Consider the following 23603-nt stretch of genomic DNA (forward strand, 5'->3'; position numbering starts at 1 on the left):
ATACAAAGGACGAGGCACAATCACTGAGAACGGAGCTCATAGAATTGCTTAAACTAGCCGGCTTAAACATTCGAAAATGGGCAGCGAACGACCGAGAACTGCTACGAGGACTTTCCGAGCAGGGCATAAACGATAAGCTGCTACTAGGCGAATCGCAAACTTTCAAAACTCTGGGTGTTGTTTGGAATTCCTTTGACGATTCGATCCTATACTCCGTCAAAATCAATCCAACGGCCTCTCGAATTACGAAGAGAACAATAAGCTCCGAAATTGCCAAGATCTACGACCCTCTTGGATTACTGGCACCAGTGATCATTCGCGCTAAGATGTTGCTCCAACGACTTTGGACTTTAAAAATTGACTGGGACGAATCCCTTCCGGCTGACGTACACACAGAATGGAACAAATATTATTCACAGCTACCTTTGCTAAATATCGTGAAGTTTCCACGCAAGACTATAATCAAGACTGCAGCGGAAATTGAATTACACGGATTCTGCGACGCCAGCGAAAGGACGTATGGGGCATGCGTCTACCTTCGCACCATCACTCCGGATGGTCATGTCTGGACACGACACCTCATTGCAAGGTCAAAGGTGGCTCCACTCAAATCACAAACCATTCCAAGGCTGGAACTGAGTGGAGCACTTCTTCTCACGTCATTGGCCACTACAGTCCTTCAAGCCTTACCAAGCAAAATTTCTCGGACCGTTTACTGGACTGATTCTACAATCGTTCTACATTGGATTAATACGTCACCCCATACGCTGAAAACCTTCGTCGCGAATCGTGTGACAGAGATTCAACAGAAGACTCACACCTCCGATTGGCGCCACATTCCCACTACCGATAACCCTGCAGATCTCATATCTCAAGGCCAATCACCCGAAGACTTCCTGCGATCAACCATTTGGCAACATGGACCGGAATGGCTCCAACAACCTGAAAAATACTGGCCGACGTGGAACCCGGTACCATTAGCTGAAATACCAGAGCAGAAGAAGGCAACATGTCTGTCCGTGACTCCGCCTGACCACAGTCTACTGGAGAGATTTCCTTCTTGGCCCAAGCTGATAAGAATTGCCGCTCGTTGCCTCCGATGGAGACAAAAACAGGATCGGGGGTAACCTCTAACCACACATGATTTAAACAATGCGCATAACAAATTGGTCAAATTGTTACAGCTCTGCTATTTTCCAGATGAAATACATACTTCCCGAACAGATCGAAATTCTGTAGTGAAGGGGAAGCTGCAACGACTCAATCCATTTCTGGACAAGGACGAGATATTGCGAGTCGGAGGCCGACTCAGTCACTCACCAATGCCCTTCACTCAGAAACACCCAATCATTCTACCCAAATCCTCAGTTACAGCACTCATAATTGAGCATGAACACCTCCTAAATCTCCACTCCGGAAATCAAGCTACCTTATATGCCTTAAGGAGATCTTATTGGCCTATCGACGGCCGTAGTCAAGTTTGCAGCACGCTGAAGAAGTGCGTACGTTGCTGCCGAGCCAATCCACCTCCAGTGGATTACGTAATGGGCGATCCTCCAGCTGCACGGATAACGGAATCTCGTCCATTCACCAACGTCGGAATTGATTATTGCGGACTGTTCGAAACAAGGAACGAAAGGATCGCAACCGACGCAAAATCAAGGTATATGTAGCAATCTTCGTATGTCTTGCAGTTAAAGCAGTCCACCTCGAGCTGGTCACCGATAACGTAATTGTATATAACGTTATACGTTATAACGTAATAGTATATAACGTTATACGTTATGACGTAATAGTACATAACGTTATACCATATAACGTAATAGTATATAACATTACAACATGTTACGTAATTTTACATAACGTTATACGTTATTACGTCATAGTATATAACGTCATACATCATACAGTGATGCAGTATAACGTTATACGTTATAACGTAATAGTATCTAACGTTATTCGATATAGCGTAATAGTATATAACGTTATTCGTTATAACGTAATAGTATATAGCGTTACACGTCATATAGTGTTGCAATATAACGTTAGACCTTACAATGTAACACTATACAACGTTATACGTTATAACTTAGTAGTACAGAACGTCATACGTTATAACGTAATAGTATATAACGTTATATGTCAAGTAGTGATGCAATAGAACGTTATACGTTATAACGTAATAGTATATAACGTCAAACATCATATAGTGATGCCGTATAACGATATACGTTATAACGTAATAGTATATAATGTTATACGATATAACGTAATTGTATATAACGTTATACGTTATAACGTAATAGTATATAACGTTATACGATATAACGTAATAGTGTATAACGTTATACGTTATAGCGTAATAGTATATAACGTTAAACGTCATATAGTGTTGCAATATAACGTTAGACCTTATAACGTAACACTATATAACGTTATACGTTATAGCGTAGTAGTATAGGACGTTATACGTTATAACGTAATAGTATATAATGTTATACGATATAATGTAGTAGTATATAACACTATACGTTATAACGTAATAGTATGTCGGATTTCGTTAGAAATTTTAGGCGTGAAATAATTAATAAGTATAACAAAAGCTATTGACAATGTTCCTGGGCTCAATAACGAATCTACGGTCAACGGGTAAACTCTTTGTACAATGGAATACATTTTGTAGCACGCAGACACGTTAATTCAGACGCTGGGTTGCTTTCAGACTCTCTCCAAGTCAATGACAGAAAACTCTCCAAGGAGATTGCAAAATAAAAGACTGATACAGTCACACATGTCAAATACATATCGATCGGGAATATCAACAAATTCCCAAGCGCCGTAGCTGGGCAGTCCCGCGTAAACCAACATTGCTCCTGATCGAGACTCGATTGTTTATACAGCGTGTCCTCAACATCGGTACCTCCTCTGTAAGACATTTCGTTCATCCCGTGACTGTGGCTACGTTCGGCGACCAGTTATGTCACCTCGAGCCCAAGTATTGGGGAACTTCCCTAAGAAAGGCCCGATGTCCCTACATCTTCGACAAGTATATAACGTTAATAGTTATAACGAAATAGTATATAACGTTATCCGATATAACGTAATAGTGTCACGTCCTGCGTTCCGCATGCAATGCCGCGATCCAAAAGCATGAACAATTAAATACAACCAATTAACAAGTATATATATGTCGGAGATGAAAGAATACTGGAACCTTCCCTTCGGAACTTTGGGAAGACCCCTAGTATTGTAATTTAGATTTCACCATAGCCGAATTAAGAAACTGTTGTCATTCGATTCGACTGTACTTATTTGAGATTTATGATAGTGAGCTCGGGCTCGAGGCGACAACCAGTCGCCGAACGTAGTCGCGGTCAAGGGATGAACGTTTTATCTAACAAAGGCACGAAGTAACTCTATAGCTTTCCTTAAAAGAAATACTTGGGACGGGGCACGACGGTAAGCATTTCAACGATTTCTGTCCCGTGGCTCGCCACACGCAGACTCTATTCTTTGAGTAAGATGATTACCAGATGTCGTCACGTCTCCACAGTACATGTTCAGCTAGCCCGAGGACCCGCTATAAATCTTAAGATCTGTTTAACTAAAGTCCTTCAAACCGACAAACAGTCCTCGTCCCAACTACGAGAAAATAGGAGAAATCTATTTTTCTCACGAACGACCCTTCCTCTTCTCGAACTTTCTCTTAAGGGCGGCTAGCACCCTTCCCTAACCACCAACATGGAAATTGACCAATTAACAGTAACGCCAATTTCCCTCACTTTCCGAATGAAGGCTTTTCTCCACGAATCCGATGATTTCGTGCCCTTAGGCACACCCGTCATAGTTTTCCTCGACAGCGTTACCGTGATGGAGAACCACTCTCCGGTACGATCTCAAAGACGATTCAAGTAACTCTCAAATACGTAGTGATTGCCTCGTGCATTAACACTGAGTACAACTTAGACGCTGAAGAAAAGTAGAGTTCGTCATCCCCTTGACCGCGGATTCGTTATTGAGCCTAGGATCATTGTCATTAGCTTCTCGAGTATCTAATTATCGCGATTACTTGTCCAATTCCATCATAGTCATATTTGCACTAGTAAATATCTCCTCTATTGCATAATGATCACGTCTAGCGCCAATAGGGATTCGTTTCACGCCCTTAACCCTAACTCTAATCTTAATGCCAACCCGACATATATATAACACCGAATTAAATAAAGTCGTCTTAAGAACCAATAAAAGGAATGAAACCGCGATTCAGAAGTGCGAATAATTGAACACGACCAATAATAAACTAACAACTACCCAATCAACTAATAACTTTAACTAACCACGGACCAATCGAAATAAAAGGGTTACAAAACAAAATAAACGAAACAAAAGGAAAACACTACAACCAATCAACGAAATATATAAAATACGAAATTAAATTAAGTTTTAAATGAACCAATAAACAGTATAAACCGCGATTCAAAACTATGAATAATTGAATACGACTAATAACAAACTAACTAATAACTGATCAATCGATTAATAAAATATCAACCGCGGACCAGTCAAAACAAAAGGTTATATATATGTCGGGTTGGCGTTACGATTAGAGTTAGGGTTAAGGGCGTAAACGAATCCCTATTGACACTAGACGTGATCACTATGCAATAGAGGAGATATTTACTAGTGCAAACATGACCATGTTGGAATTGGACAAGTAATCGCGATAATTTGATACTCGAGAAGCTAATGACGATGATCTTAGGCTCAATAACGAATCCACGGTCAACGGGATGACGAACTCTACTCTTCTCTAGCGTCTAAGTTGTACTCAATGTTAATGCATGGGGCAATCACTACGTATCCGAGAGTTACTTGAATCGTCGTCGAGATCGTACCGGAGAGTAACTCTCCGTCTCGACGATGCCGTCGAGGAAAACTATAATGGGTGGGTCTAAGGACATGAGATCCTCGGATTCGTCAAAGAAAGCTTTCGTTCCAAAGGTGAGGGAAATTAGCGCTGTTGCTAATTGGTCGATCTCCATATCGGCGTTTTGAAAGAGATGCTGGCCGCCCTTGAGGGGAGGTTGTTGACGGGGGCATCGTTCGTGGAAGATAGGCTTCTCCTATCGTCCCGTAGTTGCAACAAGGACTGTTTGTCTAAATGAAGAACTTTGCTTGACTAAATCTTAAGATTTATTGCGGGTCCTCAAGTTAGCTAAACATACTGCGGAGGTATATTGACATCTGGAGATCATCTTACCCGAAGGATAGGATCTGCGTGTGGCGAGCCACGGAACAGAAACCTTTGAAATATTTACTGCCACGTGTCGCTACGGCTATTTCTTTAAAGGAGAGGTATAGAGTTACTCTGTGCCTTTGTTAGATAAAACGTTCATCCCTTGACCGCGGCTACGTTCGGCGACTGGTTGTCGCCTCGAGCCCAAGCTCACTATCATAAACCTCGAACAATCGGAGCGACATTTGTTTAATCTAAATTACGACATTACGGTATTCCCGAGAATCCAAGGAGAGGTTCCGGTGTTTTTCCATCTCCGACATATATATATGTCAGAGATGAAAGAATACTGGAACCTTCCCTTTGGAACTTTGGGAAGACCCCTAGTATTGTAATTTAGATTTCACCATAGCCGAATTAATAAACTGTTGTCATTCGATTCGACTGTACTTATTTGAGATTTATGATAGTGAGCCCGGGCTCGAGGCGACAACCAGTCGCCGAACGTAGTCGCGGTCAAGGGATGAACGTTTTATCTAACAAAGGCACGAAGTAACTCTATAGCTTTCCTTAAAAGAAATACTTGGGACGGGGCACGACGGTAAACATTTCAACGATTTCTGTCCCGTGGCTCGCCACACGCAGACTCTATTCTTTGAGTAAGATGATTACCAGATCTCGACGCGTCTCCACAGTACATGTTCAGCTAGCCCGAGGACCCGCTATAAATCTTAAGATCTGTTTAACTAAAGTCCTTCAAACCGACAAACAGTCCTCGTCCCAACTACGAGAAAATAGGAGAAATCTATTTTTCTCACGAACGACGCTTCCTCTTCTCGAACTTTCTCTTAAGGGCGGCTAGCACCCTTCCCTAACCATCAACATGGAAATTGACCAATTAACAGTAACGCCAATTTCCCTCACTTTCCGAAGGAAGGCTTTTCTCCACGAATCCGATGATTTCGTGCTCTTAGGCACACCCATCATAGTTTTCCTCGACAGCGTCGCCGTGATGGAGAGACACTCTTTCGTACGATTTTAACGACGATACAAGTAATTCTCCGGTACGTAGTGATTGCCCCATGCATTAACATGGAGTACAACTTAGACGCTGAAGAAAAGTAGAGTTCGTCATCCCCTTGACCGCGGATTCGTTAGTGAGCCTAGGATCATTGTCATTAGCTTCTCGAGTATCTAATTATTGCGATTACTTGTCCAATTCCATTATAGTCATATTTGCACTAGTAAATATCTCCTCTATTGCATAATGATCACGTCTAGCGCCAATAGGGATTCGTTTCACGCCCTCAACCCTAACTCAAATCTTAACGCCAACCCGACATATATATAACAAAATTAAATAAGTGAATCTATTGGGAAAGATATTGCAATCAACTGACGAAGATATATACATAAAATACAAAATTAAATAGGATCAATAATTAAATCTAACTGATAAATAGAATAGAGCGACTCGGTATGACGCGGAAGCGATACATATTTTAATTAATTAACAAAACGGGAATAAAATGGATGAGAGAAAAACAGCATACAACCAAACCTGCCAACAATCTGCGATAGGACTCGACAATTACTTATGATAATTCACTATTAAGTATATATATGTGTGTGTGTATAACGTATAATAACCTAATAAACACCGATAATAAAATATTTGATTAAAACTAGTTAGAAAATAAAAATATATATATGTGTGTATAACCTATAATATCCTAATAAACACCGATAATAAAATATTTGACTAAAACTAGTTACAAAATAAACATATGTGCCTATAACCCACAATAACCTAACAAACATTGATAACAAAATATTTGATTAAAACTAGTCACAAATGTATACATGTATATATATGTCGGAGATGAAAGAACACCGGAGCCTCCCCTTTGGAGCGGTGGGAGGACCCTTAGTGCTGTAATCCAGATTTCACCATAGCCGCACTAACAAACCGTTGTCATTCGATCCGACTGTACTTATTCGAGATTTATGATAGTGAGCTCGGGCTCGAGGCGACAACCAGTCGCCGAACGTAGTCGCAGTCAAGGGGATGAACGTTTTGTTTAACCAAGGCAGGAAGTAACTCTATAACTCTCCTTAAAAGAAATGCTTGGGACAGGGCACGATGGTAACCGTTTCAATGGTTTCTGTCCCGTGGCTCGCCACACGCAGACTATGCTTCAAGTAAGACGACTACCAGATGTTGATGCGTCTCCACAGTACATGTTCGGCTAGCCCGAGGACCCGCTATAAATCTTAAGATCTATTTAACGAAAGTCCTTCAAACCGACAAACAACCTTTGTTCCAAAATGTACGGGAAAATTGGAGAAGTCTATTTTTCTCACGAACGACGCGGCCCGATGGCGACTTTCTCTTAAGGGCGGCTAGCATCCTTCCCCAACCATCAACATGGAAATTGACCAATTAACAGTAACTCCAATTTCCCTCACTTTCCGAATGAAGACTTTTCTCCACGAATCCGATGATCTCGTGCCCTTAGACACACCCATCATAGTTTTCCTCGACAGCGTCACCGTGATGGAGAGACACTCTTTCGTACGATTTTAACGACGATACAAGTAATTCTCCGGTACGTAGTGCTTGTTCTGTGGCGACCCGAATATAACTTAGACTTTCACGAAGTAGACACGTTCGACATCCCGTTGACCGCGGATTCGTTACCGGGCCCGAGGCTATTGTCATAGCGCCGCGAATATCTAACATTGTGATTAATTACCAACGCTGTAATACCACTCACTTGTGCCAATAAACTCTACCATTGTTACACCGCATCGATAGCCAATATCAACGAAGATTCATCGAACACCTCCACCCCCAATCCTAACGTCCAGCCGACATATATATTTTTATTTTGTAACTTATTTTAATCAAATATTTTATTATCGGTGTTTATTAGGTTATTATAGGTTATATACATAGGTTATTATAGGTTATATTAGGTTATTATAGGTTCATTATTATATTATAGGTTATACACATATATATATACTTAATAGTGAATTTTCATAAGTAATTGTCGAGTCCTATCGCAGATTGTTGGCAGCTTTGGTTGTATGCTGTATTTCTCTCATCCATTTCATTCCCGTTTTGTTAATTAATTAAAATATGTATCCCTTTGTTTCAATTATTTCCCTTCCACTTCCGTGTCATGCCGAGTCGGTCTATTCTATTTATCAGTTAGATTTAATTATTAATTCTATTTAATTTTGTATTTTATGTATATATCTTCGTCAGTTAATAGTTTCACTTATTTAATTTTGTTATATATATATAACCTATTGTTTTGATTGGTCCGCGGTTGATATTTTATTAATCGGTTGATCAATTATTAGTTAGTTTGTTATTGGTCGTATTCAATTATTCATACTTTTGAATCGCGGTTTATTCTGTTTATTGGTTCATTTAAAACTTAATTTAATTTCGTATTTTATATATTTCGTTGATTGGTTGTAGTGTTTTCCTTTTGTTTCGTTTAGTTTGCTTTGTAACCCTATTATTTCGATTGGTCCGTGGTTAGTTAAAGTTATTAGTTGATTGGGTAGTTGTTAGTTTATTATTGGTCGTGTTCAATTATTCGTACTTCTGAATCGCAACTTGCCCTATTTATTGGTTCATTTAATAACATAATTTCCTCCTTCTTCCTCTGCTTTGAGCACAGACAAACCCGGTAAAACCTGTCGGCAGTCATCAGGGTTGTCCTTTCATGCCCTGTTGTATCTTCTTCGGGCTGTTACTGCTCATGTCATCTTCTCAGCCAGTTCAGAATACTGGGCTGATCTCCTTCTGCGGTTTTTCGTTGTTTTGTATTCTTGCCTTCACTGCTCCGCGTAGTTGTTGTTGCTCTCGTTCTCCTCCTTGCCTCTTCCCAGGCCCTCGCTGTCACCCTCCTGTGACACATGACGGTCTTGCAGAATTGCCTGAATTTATCCCAGCTCTCGTTCTTGGCGGTCACCGTGGCGATCAGGTTGTCCACGTCTATCTTCTCGCAAAGAGCATTCTCCATCTCAATCCTTGTGTCCGTCCACTTCGGGCATGCGAAGAGGGCGTGCTCCGCATCGTCGTTAGGGTCTCCACAGTCGAGACAGTTGCTGTCGCTGTCCTTGCCAATCCTCTTCCTATAGACACCGAAGTTGCCATGCCCGGTTAACAGCTGTGATGATCGATGTCCATCTTCTTTTTGGTAAATAGCAGCGCACTCGGTATTAGTTTCCTTGTGACATTTTCGTTTTTGTAGTTTTTCCACTCCTTCTGCCATTACTCTTGGACCTTCTTGCGAATCGCCTCCATTTCCTCCTTCAGCTTGCTGCCGTCATCAGCGCCGATCCTGGTCTTATGGATCTTGTTCCTCTCGTAAGTCTCTCGGAGCATCTTTATTTTTATGTAAATCGGGAGATTCCCGATGAACACGCAAACTGCCGCGTTGGAGACTATACCGTATGCCGTCGTTGTTATGCACAGGGCCGTTCGTTGTGCCCGTTTCAGCTTTTTCCTGTTCTTATCGGTATTCGCTGCTCTAGCCCACACCGGTGCTCCGTAAGTTACGATGGACTCCCACACATTGTAGTAGAGCCTACGAGCCAAGCTGGGCGGCCCGTTGATGTTAGGTAGTATTCCCCTGAGGGCTCGTATTAACTTGTCGGCTCTATTACGCACCATCTCGATATGCGCACCGAACCTCCGACTGGTGTCGATGATGATTCCGAGATACTGGATGCGGTCGAGCGTTTCGATGTCCGAAGAGCCCAACTTGTGTTTCACCACTCTCGGCACTTGCAACCTAGTGATGAGCATGACTTCCGTCTTTTCTCTTGCCAATGTGAGCCCGACACTCGTGCACCAATCGTTGGCAATCCTTAGCATCGTGTTGAACTTGGCGGAGGCCTCTTCGTTCTTCCCGACGGAACACGTGATGGCCAGATCGTCTGCGAAGGCGGTTGCTCTGACCATTGGCATGTTGTCGAGTCTCTCGAGCAACCGGTCGTATACCAAGTTCTACAGGAATGGTCCGAGGATGGATCCCTGCGGAACTCCCGCCGCCACCGCGTGCTCCACCGTGCCGTGCTGGTTGCTCACGATGATCTTCCTTCCAGATAGGTAACTGCCAATTAGCCTTTTGATCTTCCATGGCAGCTTCCTCCTGTCAAATTCTTCGTATATGCTCTTCCAGCTGAGCGAATTGAAGGCATGGCTAATGTCCAGGGCGATCATCACGCATATTACCTTCTTCTGTTTGCAGATGTTGGCAAACTTCATCACCTGCGTGATGGCATCTGTTGAAGTGGTCACCACTTCTAGGAAAACTCCACATCTGGTCTTTTTAGCTTTTTCAAGCGCTGAAGCCATCGACAGCATATAGACAAAAGAATAGCAGGGCGGCAGACCATAAACAGTAGACAGGCGACTTTGGCTTCGGGGTTTTTCAGTTATAAGGTAACACTGCTAGCGTGCGGATCTGGACCAGCTCAAATTGTATTCCTGTATTTCACTATTAAATCAAATATATATTTTGTTCTTTACACTATATCCACTCGTTTTTCTCTCTATATACACCGAATAACCTGAACAGGTTATGGGCCCAGGGCTGTAAAGTATAAGATAGCAACGCGAAGTGAATAAATTGTCAAAGTATTGTACTTAGTAAAGTAAGTGATATTGCTAAAATGGAATCAGCAAGTGCAAAGATCGAGATATTACGTGGCGAAGAAAACTGGCTCCAGTGGCGTTTTGTCATGCGTACACTTTTGGAGGAAGATGACGACCTGATCAACGTGTGTGAAGGGAATCTGTGTCATCCAGGGAACAGTGCGGAAAAATAAATCGCCCGTAAAAGATTTTTGAAGGCAGATCGGTTAGCGAGAAAATTAATTGTGACCTCAATAGGAAGGAAACCGTTGGATCTTCTTTATGTTGCACAACAGCACATGAAATGTGGAAAAAGTTGAATACAGTATATGACATGAAGTCGGATGAGAATCTAAGTATGGTCCAGAAGCAGTTCTTCAATTTTAAATGGGAAGAATCTGAAGATGTATCTTACAACTTATCAAAGTTGGAATTGACAGCGGCGAAGATGAAAGCTCTTGGGAGTGAAATTGGCGAGAAAATGCTGATAACACGCATTTTATCGGTGTTACCGAACAACTTTGACCATTTTCGCAGTGCGTGGGATTTGGTGGAAGAAGAAAGGAAGACCTTAGACAGCCTTAGTACCAGGCTGATGGCGGCAGAAATCAGATGGAAGAAAGACGACCAGGAAACATCGGTGGCGCTGGTAACAAAAGGCAACAATTATAAAAGGGAACAGCAGAAGCAGTCAAGCAAACGCGAATACGAGAAACAAGGACCAAGCTGTTTCAACTGTGGAAAAGTGGGCCATCTAAGGAAGGATTGCTTTAGATGCTTTACATGCAAAAGGAAAGGCCACACCAGCAAAAATTGCTTCAAAAATAAGAAAGGAAACAACATGAGAGACAACCAGAAACCCAGAAATGAAAATCGAGATCACAGCGGAATTGGTCTATTAGGGAGCAACTCAACGATACAAGTGGCAAACCATGATGCTTGGATAATCGACTCAGGAGCTACGGATCACATGACAGGACGACAAGAATGGTTCAGCGTCTTCGAAAAATTCGATAACACGGTGAAGATAGAAATCGGCGATGGTACGTTCATGGATGCGTGCGGCAAAGGAAAAATCAAGGTAGAGACTTTTGTGGACGGCAAATGGGTAGCACGTACAATGAACGATGTCTTGTATGTACCAGGTATGAAAAGAAATCTATTTTCCATTAGATCCGTTGCAAGAAGAGGTATAAATTTCTGTATTCTAAGGGAAGGGAAAAACTGCATGTTTTTACAAAATCAGAAAATAATAGCAAGTGGTTCTGTTATTGGAAATTTATATAAGGTCGATATGCGAGTTATCATACCGTCAGTTTGTAATCTTAGCAATAGAGCGGAGTCAAGCGCGGACACACTGCAGTTATGGCACGAACGGCTATGTCATCAAAACATCAGACACGTTAAGGAATTTTTAAAGAATTCAAATATAAAAGTTGTAGAGGATAGTAACTTTTTCTGTGAAGGTTGCGCGTTCGGGAAACATCATAGATCGAGTTTTCACGAGAAAACCAAGCGTGCGACTAAACCTCGCGAAATTATTTATACGGATGTATGTGGACCTATGGAAGTCGAGTCATTAGGCAAGAAAGAAAGATTTACTTCTTACGACATAAGTCAGAAGTAATCGAAAAGTTAAAAACTTTTTGCCTAGAAGTCGAAAATCAATTCAATGATAAGATCAAACAAATTCATAATGATGGAGGGAAAGAATTCAAAAATAAAGAGGTTAAAGAATTTTTAAGAAGTCAGGGAATTAAGCACACGATTAACGTCCCATACACTCCTGAACAGAATGGCGTCGCAGAAAGAGAAAATAGAACAATAGTAGAAGCAGGACGGTCGATGTTATATTCGAAATCTAATCTACCGCTGTTTTTATGGGCAGAAGCCATGAACACTACAGTGCATGTCATAAATACGATCGGGCCGACAAGACAAGACAAGAAAACACCATATGAACTGTGGTACGGGAAATCGCCAGATGTAGAAAAGTTTAGAGTTTTCGGTACTGAATGCTTTGCACACATACCTGCGGAAAAGAGAAGGAAATTGGACAGAAAGGCTAACAAAGGATATTTGGTAGGCTATCTAGGTGACGGACGAGGGTATCGAGTGTACGTGCCGACCGTAAGAAATGTAATATTAAGCCGTGACGTAATATTTAAGCCCGAATTAGAAACTGAAAAATTCGTTAATTTAAGTTTACCGAAAATTGTCGAGTGCAAAGATGTGCGTGCACAGAGCGATAGAGTATGTACGTATGAAAGTGCAGAGAGCGAAACTGAAAAACAACCTTTTATAATTAGCGAGAATGTGAGACAATTGAGAGATAGAGGTAAGATCAAGCGAATCGATTATTATGGTAGCCCAGTAACGTACGTAGCGGAAAAATTACCAGTGGATTTTAACGAAGCGATGAGATCTGAAAAGATAGAGTTATGGGAAAAGGCTATGAATGATGAGATGAAATCGCACTATGAAAATAAGACGTGGATTCTTGTGGAAAAACCAAGAGATCAAAAGATACTCAGTAATAGGTGGGTTTTAACGTAAAGCTAAATCCGGACAATTCGGAACGATACAAAGCGCGACTTGTAATAAAAGGGTGTTCGCAGAAAGAAGGCATAGATTATAAAGAAACCTATAGTCCCGTTGCTCGGTTTGATACAATTAGATTAATGCTCAGTATTGCTGTTAAAAATAATTTACACCTTGGACAGTTTGACATTAAAACCGCATTTTTATATGGAAGTCTGAAAGAAGACATCTATATGAAACAACCTCAAGATTATGATGATGGTACGAATCGCGTTTGTAAATTGCTAAAAAGCCTATATGGCTTAAAGCAGTCTCCAAGATGTTGGACGGAACGTTTCACAAAATTTATTTCAAATCTAAAATTCTATCAGAGTAACGCAGATCCTTGTTTTTATTTTTATACAGAAGATGACAAATTAATGTTGATGACCACATACGTAGACGATGGACTGGTAGTAGCTTCAGACGAATCTCTAATCGATAAATTTCTCACTGATTTAAACAAAGAATTCAAAATTACGAGTTCGAAAGAAGTAAAGAGTTTTCTTGGACTTGAAATTAATAGATTACAAGATGGTTCAATATTCATTCATCAGAGCAGGTATATCGAAAGAATATTAGAAAAATTTAATATGAATGGGGCAAACAGTGTTTCTACACCTATCGAGACTAATTGGAGCGAAAGTAACATAGACAATAATGATTGTAATGCACCATACAGAGAAGCGGTAATATTTTTACAAACCGTAAGTAGGCCAAGTATCAGTTTTGCAATAAATATAGCGTCGAGACATTTAGAGAACCCAAACGAGTATCAGTGGAAACTAGTCAAACGAATTTTGCGCTACATAAAAGGGACCGCAGACATGGGACACTTATATACAAAAGCAGGCAATCTCGAAACCTTCAGTGTTGCTGACTATGCAGGTGACAAAGAAACAAGAAAGTCGACATCAGGCGTTGTATGTAAGTATGCGAATGCAGCCATCACATGGCAATGTAAGCGACAAAAATGTATAGCTCTATCTACGACAGAAGCTGAGTATGTCAGTGCAGCCTCAGGAGCGAAAGAAATTATGTGGCTAAAGAAAATATTTCTCGAATGCAAAATAGAGATATTTAAGTATATGCTATGTGTAGACAATACTAGTGCCGTAAAATTAATTAAGAATCCTGAATTCCATCAAAGAAGTAAGCATATTGATGTAAGATACCACTTTTTGCGAGATTTATACAATAGAGGCGAAATTGATGTAACATATGTAACAAGCGAAGAGCAACTGGCAGATATATGTACAAAGGCGTTGCCAAAACCAAGATTTGAATATTTAAGACAAAAGTTAGGTTTGACAAATAAAAAAGATGTTAAGAGGTAATTGTTTATACAGATGTAGAGTTTTTAGGGAGGGTGTCGAAGTGACTATCACTTCTAAAAAAAAAACTCTACATGATCTGTTTAGTCTTCTTGTAGTTTGTATTTAGTAATAAATTAATTTGAATGGAAAAGAGAAAGGCAGCTGGCAAATGTATTTGTGAAGACATTGACAAAATCAAGGTTCAGATATTTACGACAAGAGTTAGAAAAATATTAAGATATAATTGTTTGTAGGGATGTAGAGTTTCAGGGAGGGTGTTGAAGTGGTCACCACTTCTAGGAAAACTCCACTCTGGTCCCTGTTAAATTCAGCGTGATTGCAGTTTTACATATTCAAGCTCAAATATTCAAATTAACATATCTCCGTTTCTGTTACAAATATACCGACAATTCGATGCGGGTTATACTTCACATTTGCTGCCAAATATAGTGCATACCAACCGTTTTTTCACTATATCAACTATTACGTTGCGTGATAGGAACCGTGCGACATCCCTCGGTATTTAGCCGATAAGGGTCCGCTGACCGTTATTTAGACCCTCAACAAACCTAAGGACCCACCATAATCTTAGACTTTTTAAGTAATTCTAGATGGTGCTTTACATCTTGCACGTCCAATTTCTTAAATGTTTTCGATTGATGTGTAATCCTTAGAAAAGACCTTATGTTTATTCTACGCTCTTAGAAATTACGGAAAAGCTGGTAGTTATATAATGGAATAAACGGTAATTACATAATATTAAACGGGTCATTGACCTAATGGAAATACCAGGACTTTCCCATGAACAAGGTCACCCATGAGCCACGTTGGTAGGATGCCTACTCCCCCTATCTTTATTCATCAACACTGGTCATTCCCAAAGGGTATCGCGGATCCATATCCTCCCGTTTCATAACGAAAAGATTGAATAACGAATCAGCTTCATTCGTTCAAAAATTACCTACATACCGAGATTTCCTCCGTAAGTATAAAAGAGGGGAATTCGAGTTATATCTCGGTTCGAATACTCTCTACACCCATGACTTCTTCGAAGACCACCTATCTATGCATACTCAATCTAGGTTTTATCTATCCGGATCTATCCGGATTCTCTCATATCAGATCAATCCATTTCTTCGTCACCTATATCATAAATGGCGGAGTTACTAACTTGTGTTGTTGTACAAAGTTGTTCGAAATACATATTTCATAACTATTGAGATATGTATAATTTTTGTGCTGGACTAGGTCGAGGGCGTAGTGGAGATCTTTGTAACGGGATATCACTGTGTGGAGATATGTGTGTGTGCGGCGACTGAGAAACAGACAAATGTAAACAGTTCTGTCGGTTAACAGTCTTCAAAAGGTCGGGTATGTATGAAAGTACTGAGACGCGCACAAGTGTACATCGATAAATATTCTAGAAATCGTTTATAAAGTAAATATGTGTCTACGTTAATAGTAATGGCCAGCGTAAATTTAATGATTCCATAACAATATTTCGGCCATCAAGATCCACAATTCTCAACATGGTAGCAAAAATCGTGGTTGACGAGATTTAAGGTTATGGGACCACGCGTAACCGGGACTGAATGTATAAAAAAGGTTCATTTTGAAAGAATTGGAAATATGTTCTGAAGAGATAAAAAGGCTGTTGGCGGAGCAGATAAAAGGAATCTGTATAGTGAACTATTTTTGAACTATTTTTGAAAAAAGGGTGAAGATGAAAAGACAAATCAAGATGCCAATGGACGATAAAATTAAAATTCAAGTATTCGATGTACGTGATTACAAAGCGTGGAAGAAAAGAATATTAATGTATTTAAAGTGTAAAAAATGTTATGATCCGGCTACACGAGAGAAAATGGACACGGATGCGAAAGATAATTGGGATGAAAAGAATCAATGGGCGATGAACTACATCTATTGTAGTATAACAAATGAGCAATTAGAATTTGTTGGTGATCAAGACACTGTTTACGAAATAATTAAAAAATTTGATGAGATGTATATGAAGGAATCAATAGCATTGCAACTTTGTATAAGACGTAGACTCGACATGATGAGGTTGAAAGATTTTGAGGAATCAGGTTCATTTTTCACGGAATTTGAGAAGACGATAAATGAATTAAAGAGTGCTGGTGCAAACGTAAGTGAACGTGAAAAACTCGATTACATGCTGAAAACACTACCAGAATCATTGATTTATGTTGGTGACTTAATCGACTCATTGAATGAAAGTGATTGAACTTGTCATTTTTTAAAAAATAAAATTATAATGTGGGAAATGCGTAGGGAGAGTAAAAGTGATAGGAAATGGTCAAATGTTTTCAAAGTTGAGAAAAGAGAGAAATAAAGTGCCATGGCTGTGGAAAGTACGGCCACGTGATAAGAAATTACACGAATACATGCAGAGGCGAAAACAATGGAGGAGCGCAATGGCAAGGAGGCGCGTGTCAGCCATAGCAGAATAGGGGTCGCGGCGGACGAGGTTCTGGCCAAAGAAGACGAGGATATGTTCAGCGTGGATTTGGTCAACGAGGACGAAGCAGAGGTTGGCAGCAACGCTACAATGGGGCACGACAACAAGACGCAAATTATTCAAACAGCGAGGACTACGACTACTCCGTCCTAACGCGAGTGCAGCGCGATAATAGTAAGGATACTATCACAGTATATACCAGCTGTACGCGAAAACTAGATTGGATATTGGATAGTGAATGTTCAGATCACATTGTAAATGATGTTTGGCCAGCTTCAGCCATTCGCAAGAAAAAATTAAAAAAAGAAGGAAAGAGAGATTCTCTGATGAGGGTCGGTTATGTAACTTGGACAAGCATTACACGAAAGAGTCCAGGGAATGCAGGTCGTACTTGCAACTGTGGAACTTGCACGAGAGAAAAAAGCGATGCAATTTTGATGGGCCCATACGTGCTCAGAAATTGTGTAAATGGCAGGGATTCGATTGCACAAACGTGTTTATCACTTCTATGACTATTACGGTGAAGGAGATCAGCCAGAAGTGATCCAGTAGTTATATTGCCTCACGATTTCCGTTCCAATCGACCGCGAAGGCGTCCAAGATTAATGGACACTATAAATTAAATCTAACGGAGGAAATTGAAATAGTTAAACCATTCTATTTATCGTTTTGAATATATGATTAAGCGGACGTAAACAAATGTGCGTTTCAGTGGCGATTTTCCGTGTTTAGTGAATCTATTTTAGACGTGAGACATGTATCTATATTTCAAGGTATAACTCGAGGAAAATAAATTGATCCTTTAAAGATAGATATAAGATTTTAAAGTTGGCAATAAGAAGTTAAGAAATTAGGAAATTTGTTGCACGTTGCTGAAATGTGACAAAAATTGAGTTGTTGGTAGCTAATGACAGAATGCAAAGTCAACATGATACTTGTTTATTGATTGCACGGAGATGTGTATGTATATATGTTACTTCCACCCCGAGAAAGCGAAGAAGGGGAGAAAGTTACGAGAAAATCATTGGCTTCCCGCGTGCGCCATCACGTCGTCTATGAAGATACGAAGACAAACAGATATGAACATCCTGTCCAACTACCTACACCTCACACCAAGTCGAACATAATTTACAGTACGTTCGTCTGTTGATTTATGATTTAAATTACCCGTGAGAGAGTACATTCGAAGACACTTAACGGAAGGAGACGTCCTGTAGCGGAAGTTCGCCATATCTCTTCACCATGAATTTCCCCGTACTTTCAAGAATAAAATGTAAATGACTAATTGAGAAAATGAAACAAGTTCCGAGCACATGTCTTGAGTAAATAGAATTTCGAAATAAAATAAAAGTAAAAAGATATTCAATTCTTTGACGATTCTCCTAACGAAGTATGAGATTTTCAATTGTTGGCGTCGATAAAAAAAATGGAACTAAATTGCAACTTACAGTTACATGTTGATGTCGCATGACAAACTTCCTTTTATAGAGTTGATGTTGCAATATGAATTTCGACGGTTGTTTCAAGTTTATTTGTAGACATTGGCAAAATGAAGTAAGTAGATGTTGTTTACTGTAGGAAAAAGCAGATGTTTAGTGCAGATGGAACAGGAACTGCTAGATAACGTGGAAAGAAATATTCTAAAAAGTTCGAAATGATGAATGATATTTTAGATAAATATTTAAGTATATATGGAAATATATGTATTTTGATATGATAAAAGGTTTGTTGTGTATTACCGTATTATCGTATGAAGAATTTTTTGTCTTCACTACGATGATTAGAAAAATATGTAAAACGTATCCAACATAATTAAACAATTGGAAGCTTATAAAATAATATAAAAATAAATAAGAAGTGATATAGATAGAAACAACATATATAAATACTGCTATCTTTTAAAATACTTGCAGTACAAAAATATGCTGAAACATGATATAATAAAGAATACTTTACTCTTCGATACAAAGGTAAAAATAAAAGAATGTAATTTTGCGTTTATGTACATCACTTTTCACAGCTCATTGTCCTTTTATTTACACCATCAATCGTTTCTTCCACCCAAGCACCAGTTTCACAATTATTGTTACGATATTTAGGAATATCAATGGAACTGCAACAAACAACATATTTGTGTTATATTTAAATTAATTATCAAACGAATTAAAATAATTTGTTTGTAATTACTTCATGCCACCGTTCGTATGGACTTAATAAGGTTCAAAATTTGTGACTTTACTGTAGGAGGTTCTCCGAAGCCTTGAACATTTTGCCACGACGCCTAACCAACTGTAAATGTTTAAACAAAAATTAAGTAATATATTCCAATATACAAGTAAAAACATATACATATGATTTATATATTTATCATACTACGCGATATATGTAAATACAATAGATAACATAACCTACAAATTCTTCATTTCTATGCAGGGAAAAAGTTCAGTATAAAAGAATAATACAAACAAAAATATGATGATATTGTGTACGTTTTGCAAGAAATCTTTCTTCGTTTAAAACGCAGATCGCATTCAAACACAACATAGTCGCTTCAAAAAGTGTCCAAAGTGTAAACGCCATATTATATCGATATGATGAATGATAACATTGAGAATATCACGCAGCGCCACTAGCGTAGGGAAAGGTAAAACAGCTTCATACGCATCAAACAATCAATTTGTATTGATTAGGAACCGTCCTGCCATCTTCCGTGTTCAGCTGGAAACTAGCAATTAAAAAAGTGGTGTTATGCGGGAAATTTGAATTAAAATTTATTTTTACTATGTCAAAATATATTTAGAGTAATCTCGAGCGATTTAAACATCGCTCGAGATTCCAAAAATAAGATAATCTTGGATTTCATCGATAACGTTTTACAAATGCTTGCAAAAATAGTACTATATGGAAACTAAGAGCCTTAAAACGATATTCGAAAGAATCGGTAGACTTTACAAGTAACTTAACAACGCGATAATACAACGGATGGTTAGGAGCATTATTCTATTTATAATAATTGAACGACAAAGCGCACCTTCTTGGCACTAACGCTTTTGGAACAGGAGTACGAGTGTTTCTAGACGATTCGACGCTCTCTTCTCAATTGAGTTACGTTAACAATTCATGTGTGTCGATTTAGTTATAGAACTTAGAGTTCATTTCATGCTACCCTCGATCGTTCATGACCTCTATCATCATTTTATCACGCGCCGTTCGAGGCACACGTTTATCACGTGTAAGGAAATTCGTGGATTTTAATATTCTGATATCGTTTTGCGTATGCAAAGAAAAGTCGGAATCTTCCATATCGTGATGAAAGTCACGGACGTATTTGACGTGTGCAAAAATCTTTCTTGTTTGTAGACGATAAGTATTCAGCAAAAGCTATGCTAACTCACAGCCTCGAACAAGTGTTGTATTACTGCAAAAAATTGCAACACAGACTAAACTCGCGTCGGCGGAAAGTATACGTGAATCACGTGTACCAAATGTCACGTTTATGCAACTGTAGAAAATATTGCATTATGCTAGGTTCAAAAAAAGTTTGAGACAAAACTATCATTAATTTCAGGAAAAATTTCCAACCTGTACAATGCACGTTTTATTTGGCAACAAGACAATATAGGAAAATTGTTCCAAAGCCAATGTTTCCTCGACTAATTTAGATCTTACACGAATTCATTCAAATCATTCATCATCCCCTAACAGATAATAATATTTTTCATATACAACGATAACGACTGCCTTAATTTTAGCTATCTATATAAATCACAAGATACTCTGACTCATTTCTCCAATAATTACGCAAATCGTATGATTACAGATCTTCTGTCACATAAAAATGTGTACTTTTCAATAAATTAGACGCAGCAATAAACATACATTATAATCAAACTTATAGAATCAATTCTAGGAAATCGTATGATTCAAATCCACATCAGTGTGCGAACTATTTCCATAATTTATGCCGTATTAGACTGTACCTGCTGCAATTTCACAGGGTAATAACGCGTTACCATTCACCGACTGAATTAAATGACGCTGAATGTGAAGTCCACGAGTCTGACCGCTCATGTTCGCTAAATATCATCGGAGAAATAGAAGAAACAAACGTGGACTTTGGTCGGTTAACGGACGAAGAAAAATGAGAAGGTCGATTTGTGAACGTTAGATACCGATCAAAGCAAATATTATTTCAATCGTCGCATAATTGCAAAAGAAATGATATTCAAAGCTTGCATCTTTTCATCCAAGTAGATTGTAAATAATTATCATTTGTTATTGCAATCCTGTTTTCAGTCCGAATCATGAATTATCTAATCTATTGCCTGCAATAAATAATACTTGGGTGACGTCGAAACTGTTACCCAGGAAGCAAGTAAAATGCTTAAGCCGTGCAATTATGAATTACGTGATACGTTACGGTAACAATTTATGAGGCATAAGGTCCAATGATGGAACGAGAGGAAAGAATGATTCTGGTATCAGTACGTGTGAACTGAAGGCGTGTACAATTGTACACTTAAGAACGAAATTCTATGTTGTCATCGTTTCAAGAATTAATACGTTAAAAAGCACTATAACGGTGATTCAAATTTGGTGGAACGTAGCTCGCGTCTGTCGAAATTATAGTTGAGACATTGTACGATGTTATATAATAAAGATTCTACCAGATTCCTCTATGACCGCTGTTGATATTTTCACGCAGATTTGTAAAATATTATGTAAAAAGTCGCATTGTCTAAGGTTGCAGTGGCCCAGTAAATATCGACGTTTTGTCCTCAAACGTAAATACATTCGACGTGTCCCCAATATGATTGCTGTATACTAGTAGTGGGGTGAGCGAATCGTTGATTGGCCAGTTTCAACAGAGGGAGCCTACCAGGTCCGGATCGATGTTGCTAAAAGCTGCAGCAAATGGGGGAATATCAGTCGCTAGTACCTTGTCACGTAAAATAAAAAGCAGGAGGCTCGAACGAAAAGAAAAAATTAAGATAACAAAAAAAACGAGAGAATTTATTTCTGAATTTACACTGACTGCGATTTTGTTCTGAGCTCCAGCCGTGACTTTCCAAGACTGAAGCTCTTACAATTTGACTTTCGGTAACATCTGTTTCTTCTTTGTTTGTCATCCCTTAATATCCCCACTACCCTGTAGGCGTACGTGACCGTTGTCACACTTCTAGAACGTTCGGTGGAAGGACCGTTAGGATACAGATGACTCATTAGGCACTTCGGCGATATACATTGTCGCCAAGGCCGCCACATCTCTATCTCCATCATCGGTCCATCGGATTTGAAGTATGCCGGTCGTGACAACCTCCTCGATCTGACTAGAGACGACCGTTTTCGCTTCACAATTTTACTTCGTTTTCACTTTGACTTTTAAACACTTTCGTATAACTTCAGTTACAGAACGTTAGGCGGATTTTCACGCAACATACAGTGAACAAAACATCAACAAACGCAGAGATTAGAATCAGACAATAGAGAGTCGACAGTTATATTCGAAGGTCTTTGGTGGATAAAATTAATCTGGTAAACCGGTTGTACAAGAACTGATTCTGCAGAGGCAACTCCACAGATTTTCCGTGTGAAACCACGTTGTCGTGGGCGTTAAAGGGAGAGAAAAGGAGCTAAAAAGGGTAAGGAATACCTTACATATAAATATACATAACCAAAGCAGAGTTGAAGTGGTGGCGAGAAGGGAACACCAGTGTGCTGGAAAACGGTGAGGCAGCACCGTGACTATGTAAACTACTAGCATATACTTGTGGCAGCGCGTGCGCAGAGTCGGACAACGTCTGTATCGACAATATTTATAAAGGTACATCGTAACGTGATAGATAGATCGTCGATGATCAAACAATCAAGTAAATCGAGGGTAAAAGAAAATTTAACCAAAGAAGAGGACAAAATCGAAGAACTGGGCTTTTCTTCGAGCATAGGAAAAGAAGCACGCAAACCGGCTCCAGAGGTGAGGATCAAGCAAATTGGAATGAGGGAGGACCTGTTGTCCATAATACGGCACACAAGTAGCGATCATTTTTCGGAAGAACTCTAGCCGAAGATTGAGTAGCAAAACGGGTAAGAAGGAGACTAGCAATAGACCACTGTTTCCGAGTATTTTATACAAATAGAGGGCTCTTGTTTGCTGGATATTTCAAGCAAAAGCGTTACCAGGATCACTTTCATTCTCTTCCTGTAATTATCGACTTCTCGACTGGTCTACCTGTTGATTTGTGTTTTCCTGAAGGGAAACCAAAGACCCCAATTGTTATTTTATATAGGTTGGAGTTGATAATCAAGCTGATCCACTCGGATTGGTTA

At 39.4% G+C, this 23603-nt stretch overlaps 1 protein-coding gene and 1 long non-coding RNA gene across 2 annotated transcripts; one reads left to right on the top strand and one right to left on the bottom strand.

The window, feature by feature from the left end:
- The first annotated feature begins 9886 nt into the window (after positions 1 to 9886).
- On the top strand, positions 9887 to 10712 carry LOC126921544 (uncharacterized). The gene is made up of 2 exons (XM_050733265.1): positions 9887 to 10370; positions 10513 to 10712. Exons 1-2 carry the CDS (start codon positions 9967 to 9969, stop codon positions 10538 to 10540), a joined length of 432 nt encoding a protein of 143 aa, XP_050589222.1. The 5' UTR covers positions 9887 to 9966; the 3' UTR covers positions 10541 to 10712.
- A 5159-nt stretch (positions 10713 to 15871) lies between these two features.
- Positions 15872 to 22832, bottom strand: LOC126921567 (uncharacterized). The gene is made up of 6 exons (XR_007712396.1): positions 22594 to 22832; positions 21944 to 22215; positions 19766 to 20001; positions 19464 to 19565; positions 19283 to 19389; positions 15872 to 15937 (listed from the first exon to the last, which is right to left on the bottom strand). It is a non-coding gene; the product is annotated as an uncharacterized LOC126921567 (long non-coding RNA).
- Between the last annotated feature and the right edge of the window lie 771 nt (positions 22833 to 23603).

This window comes from Bombus affinis, chromosome 10, assembly GCF_024516045.1.
Source record: "Bombus affinis isolate iyBomAffi1 chromosome 10, iyBomAffi1.2, whole genome shotgun sequence".
NCBI lineage: Eukaryota > Metazoa > Arthropoda > Insecta > Hymenoptera > Apidae > Bombus > Bombus affinis.

Excerpts from the sequence above, each read along its gene's own strand:
- LOC126921544 (XM_050733265.1), top strand. The coding sequence starts at position 9,967 with ATGATGATTCCGAGATACTGGATGCGGTCGAGCGTTTCGATGTCCGAA. Across the intron at positions 10,371-10,512 it reads ATGATCTTCCTTCCAGATAG|ATGTTGGCAAACTTCATCAC; the intron begins GTAACTGCCAAT and ends TTCTGTTTGCAG.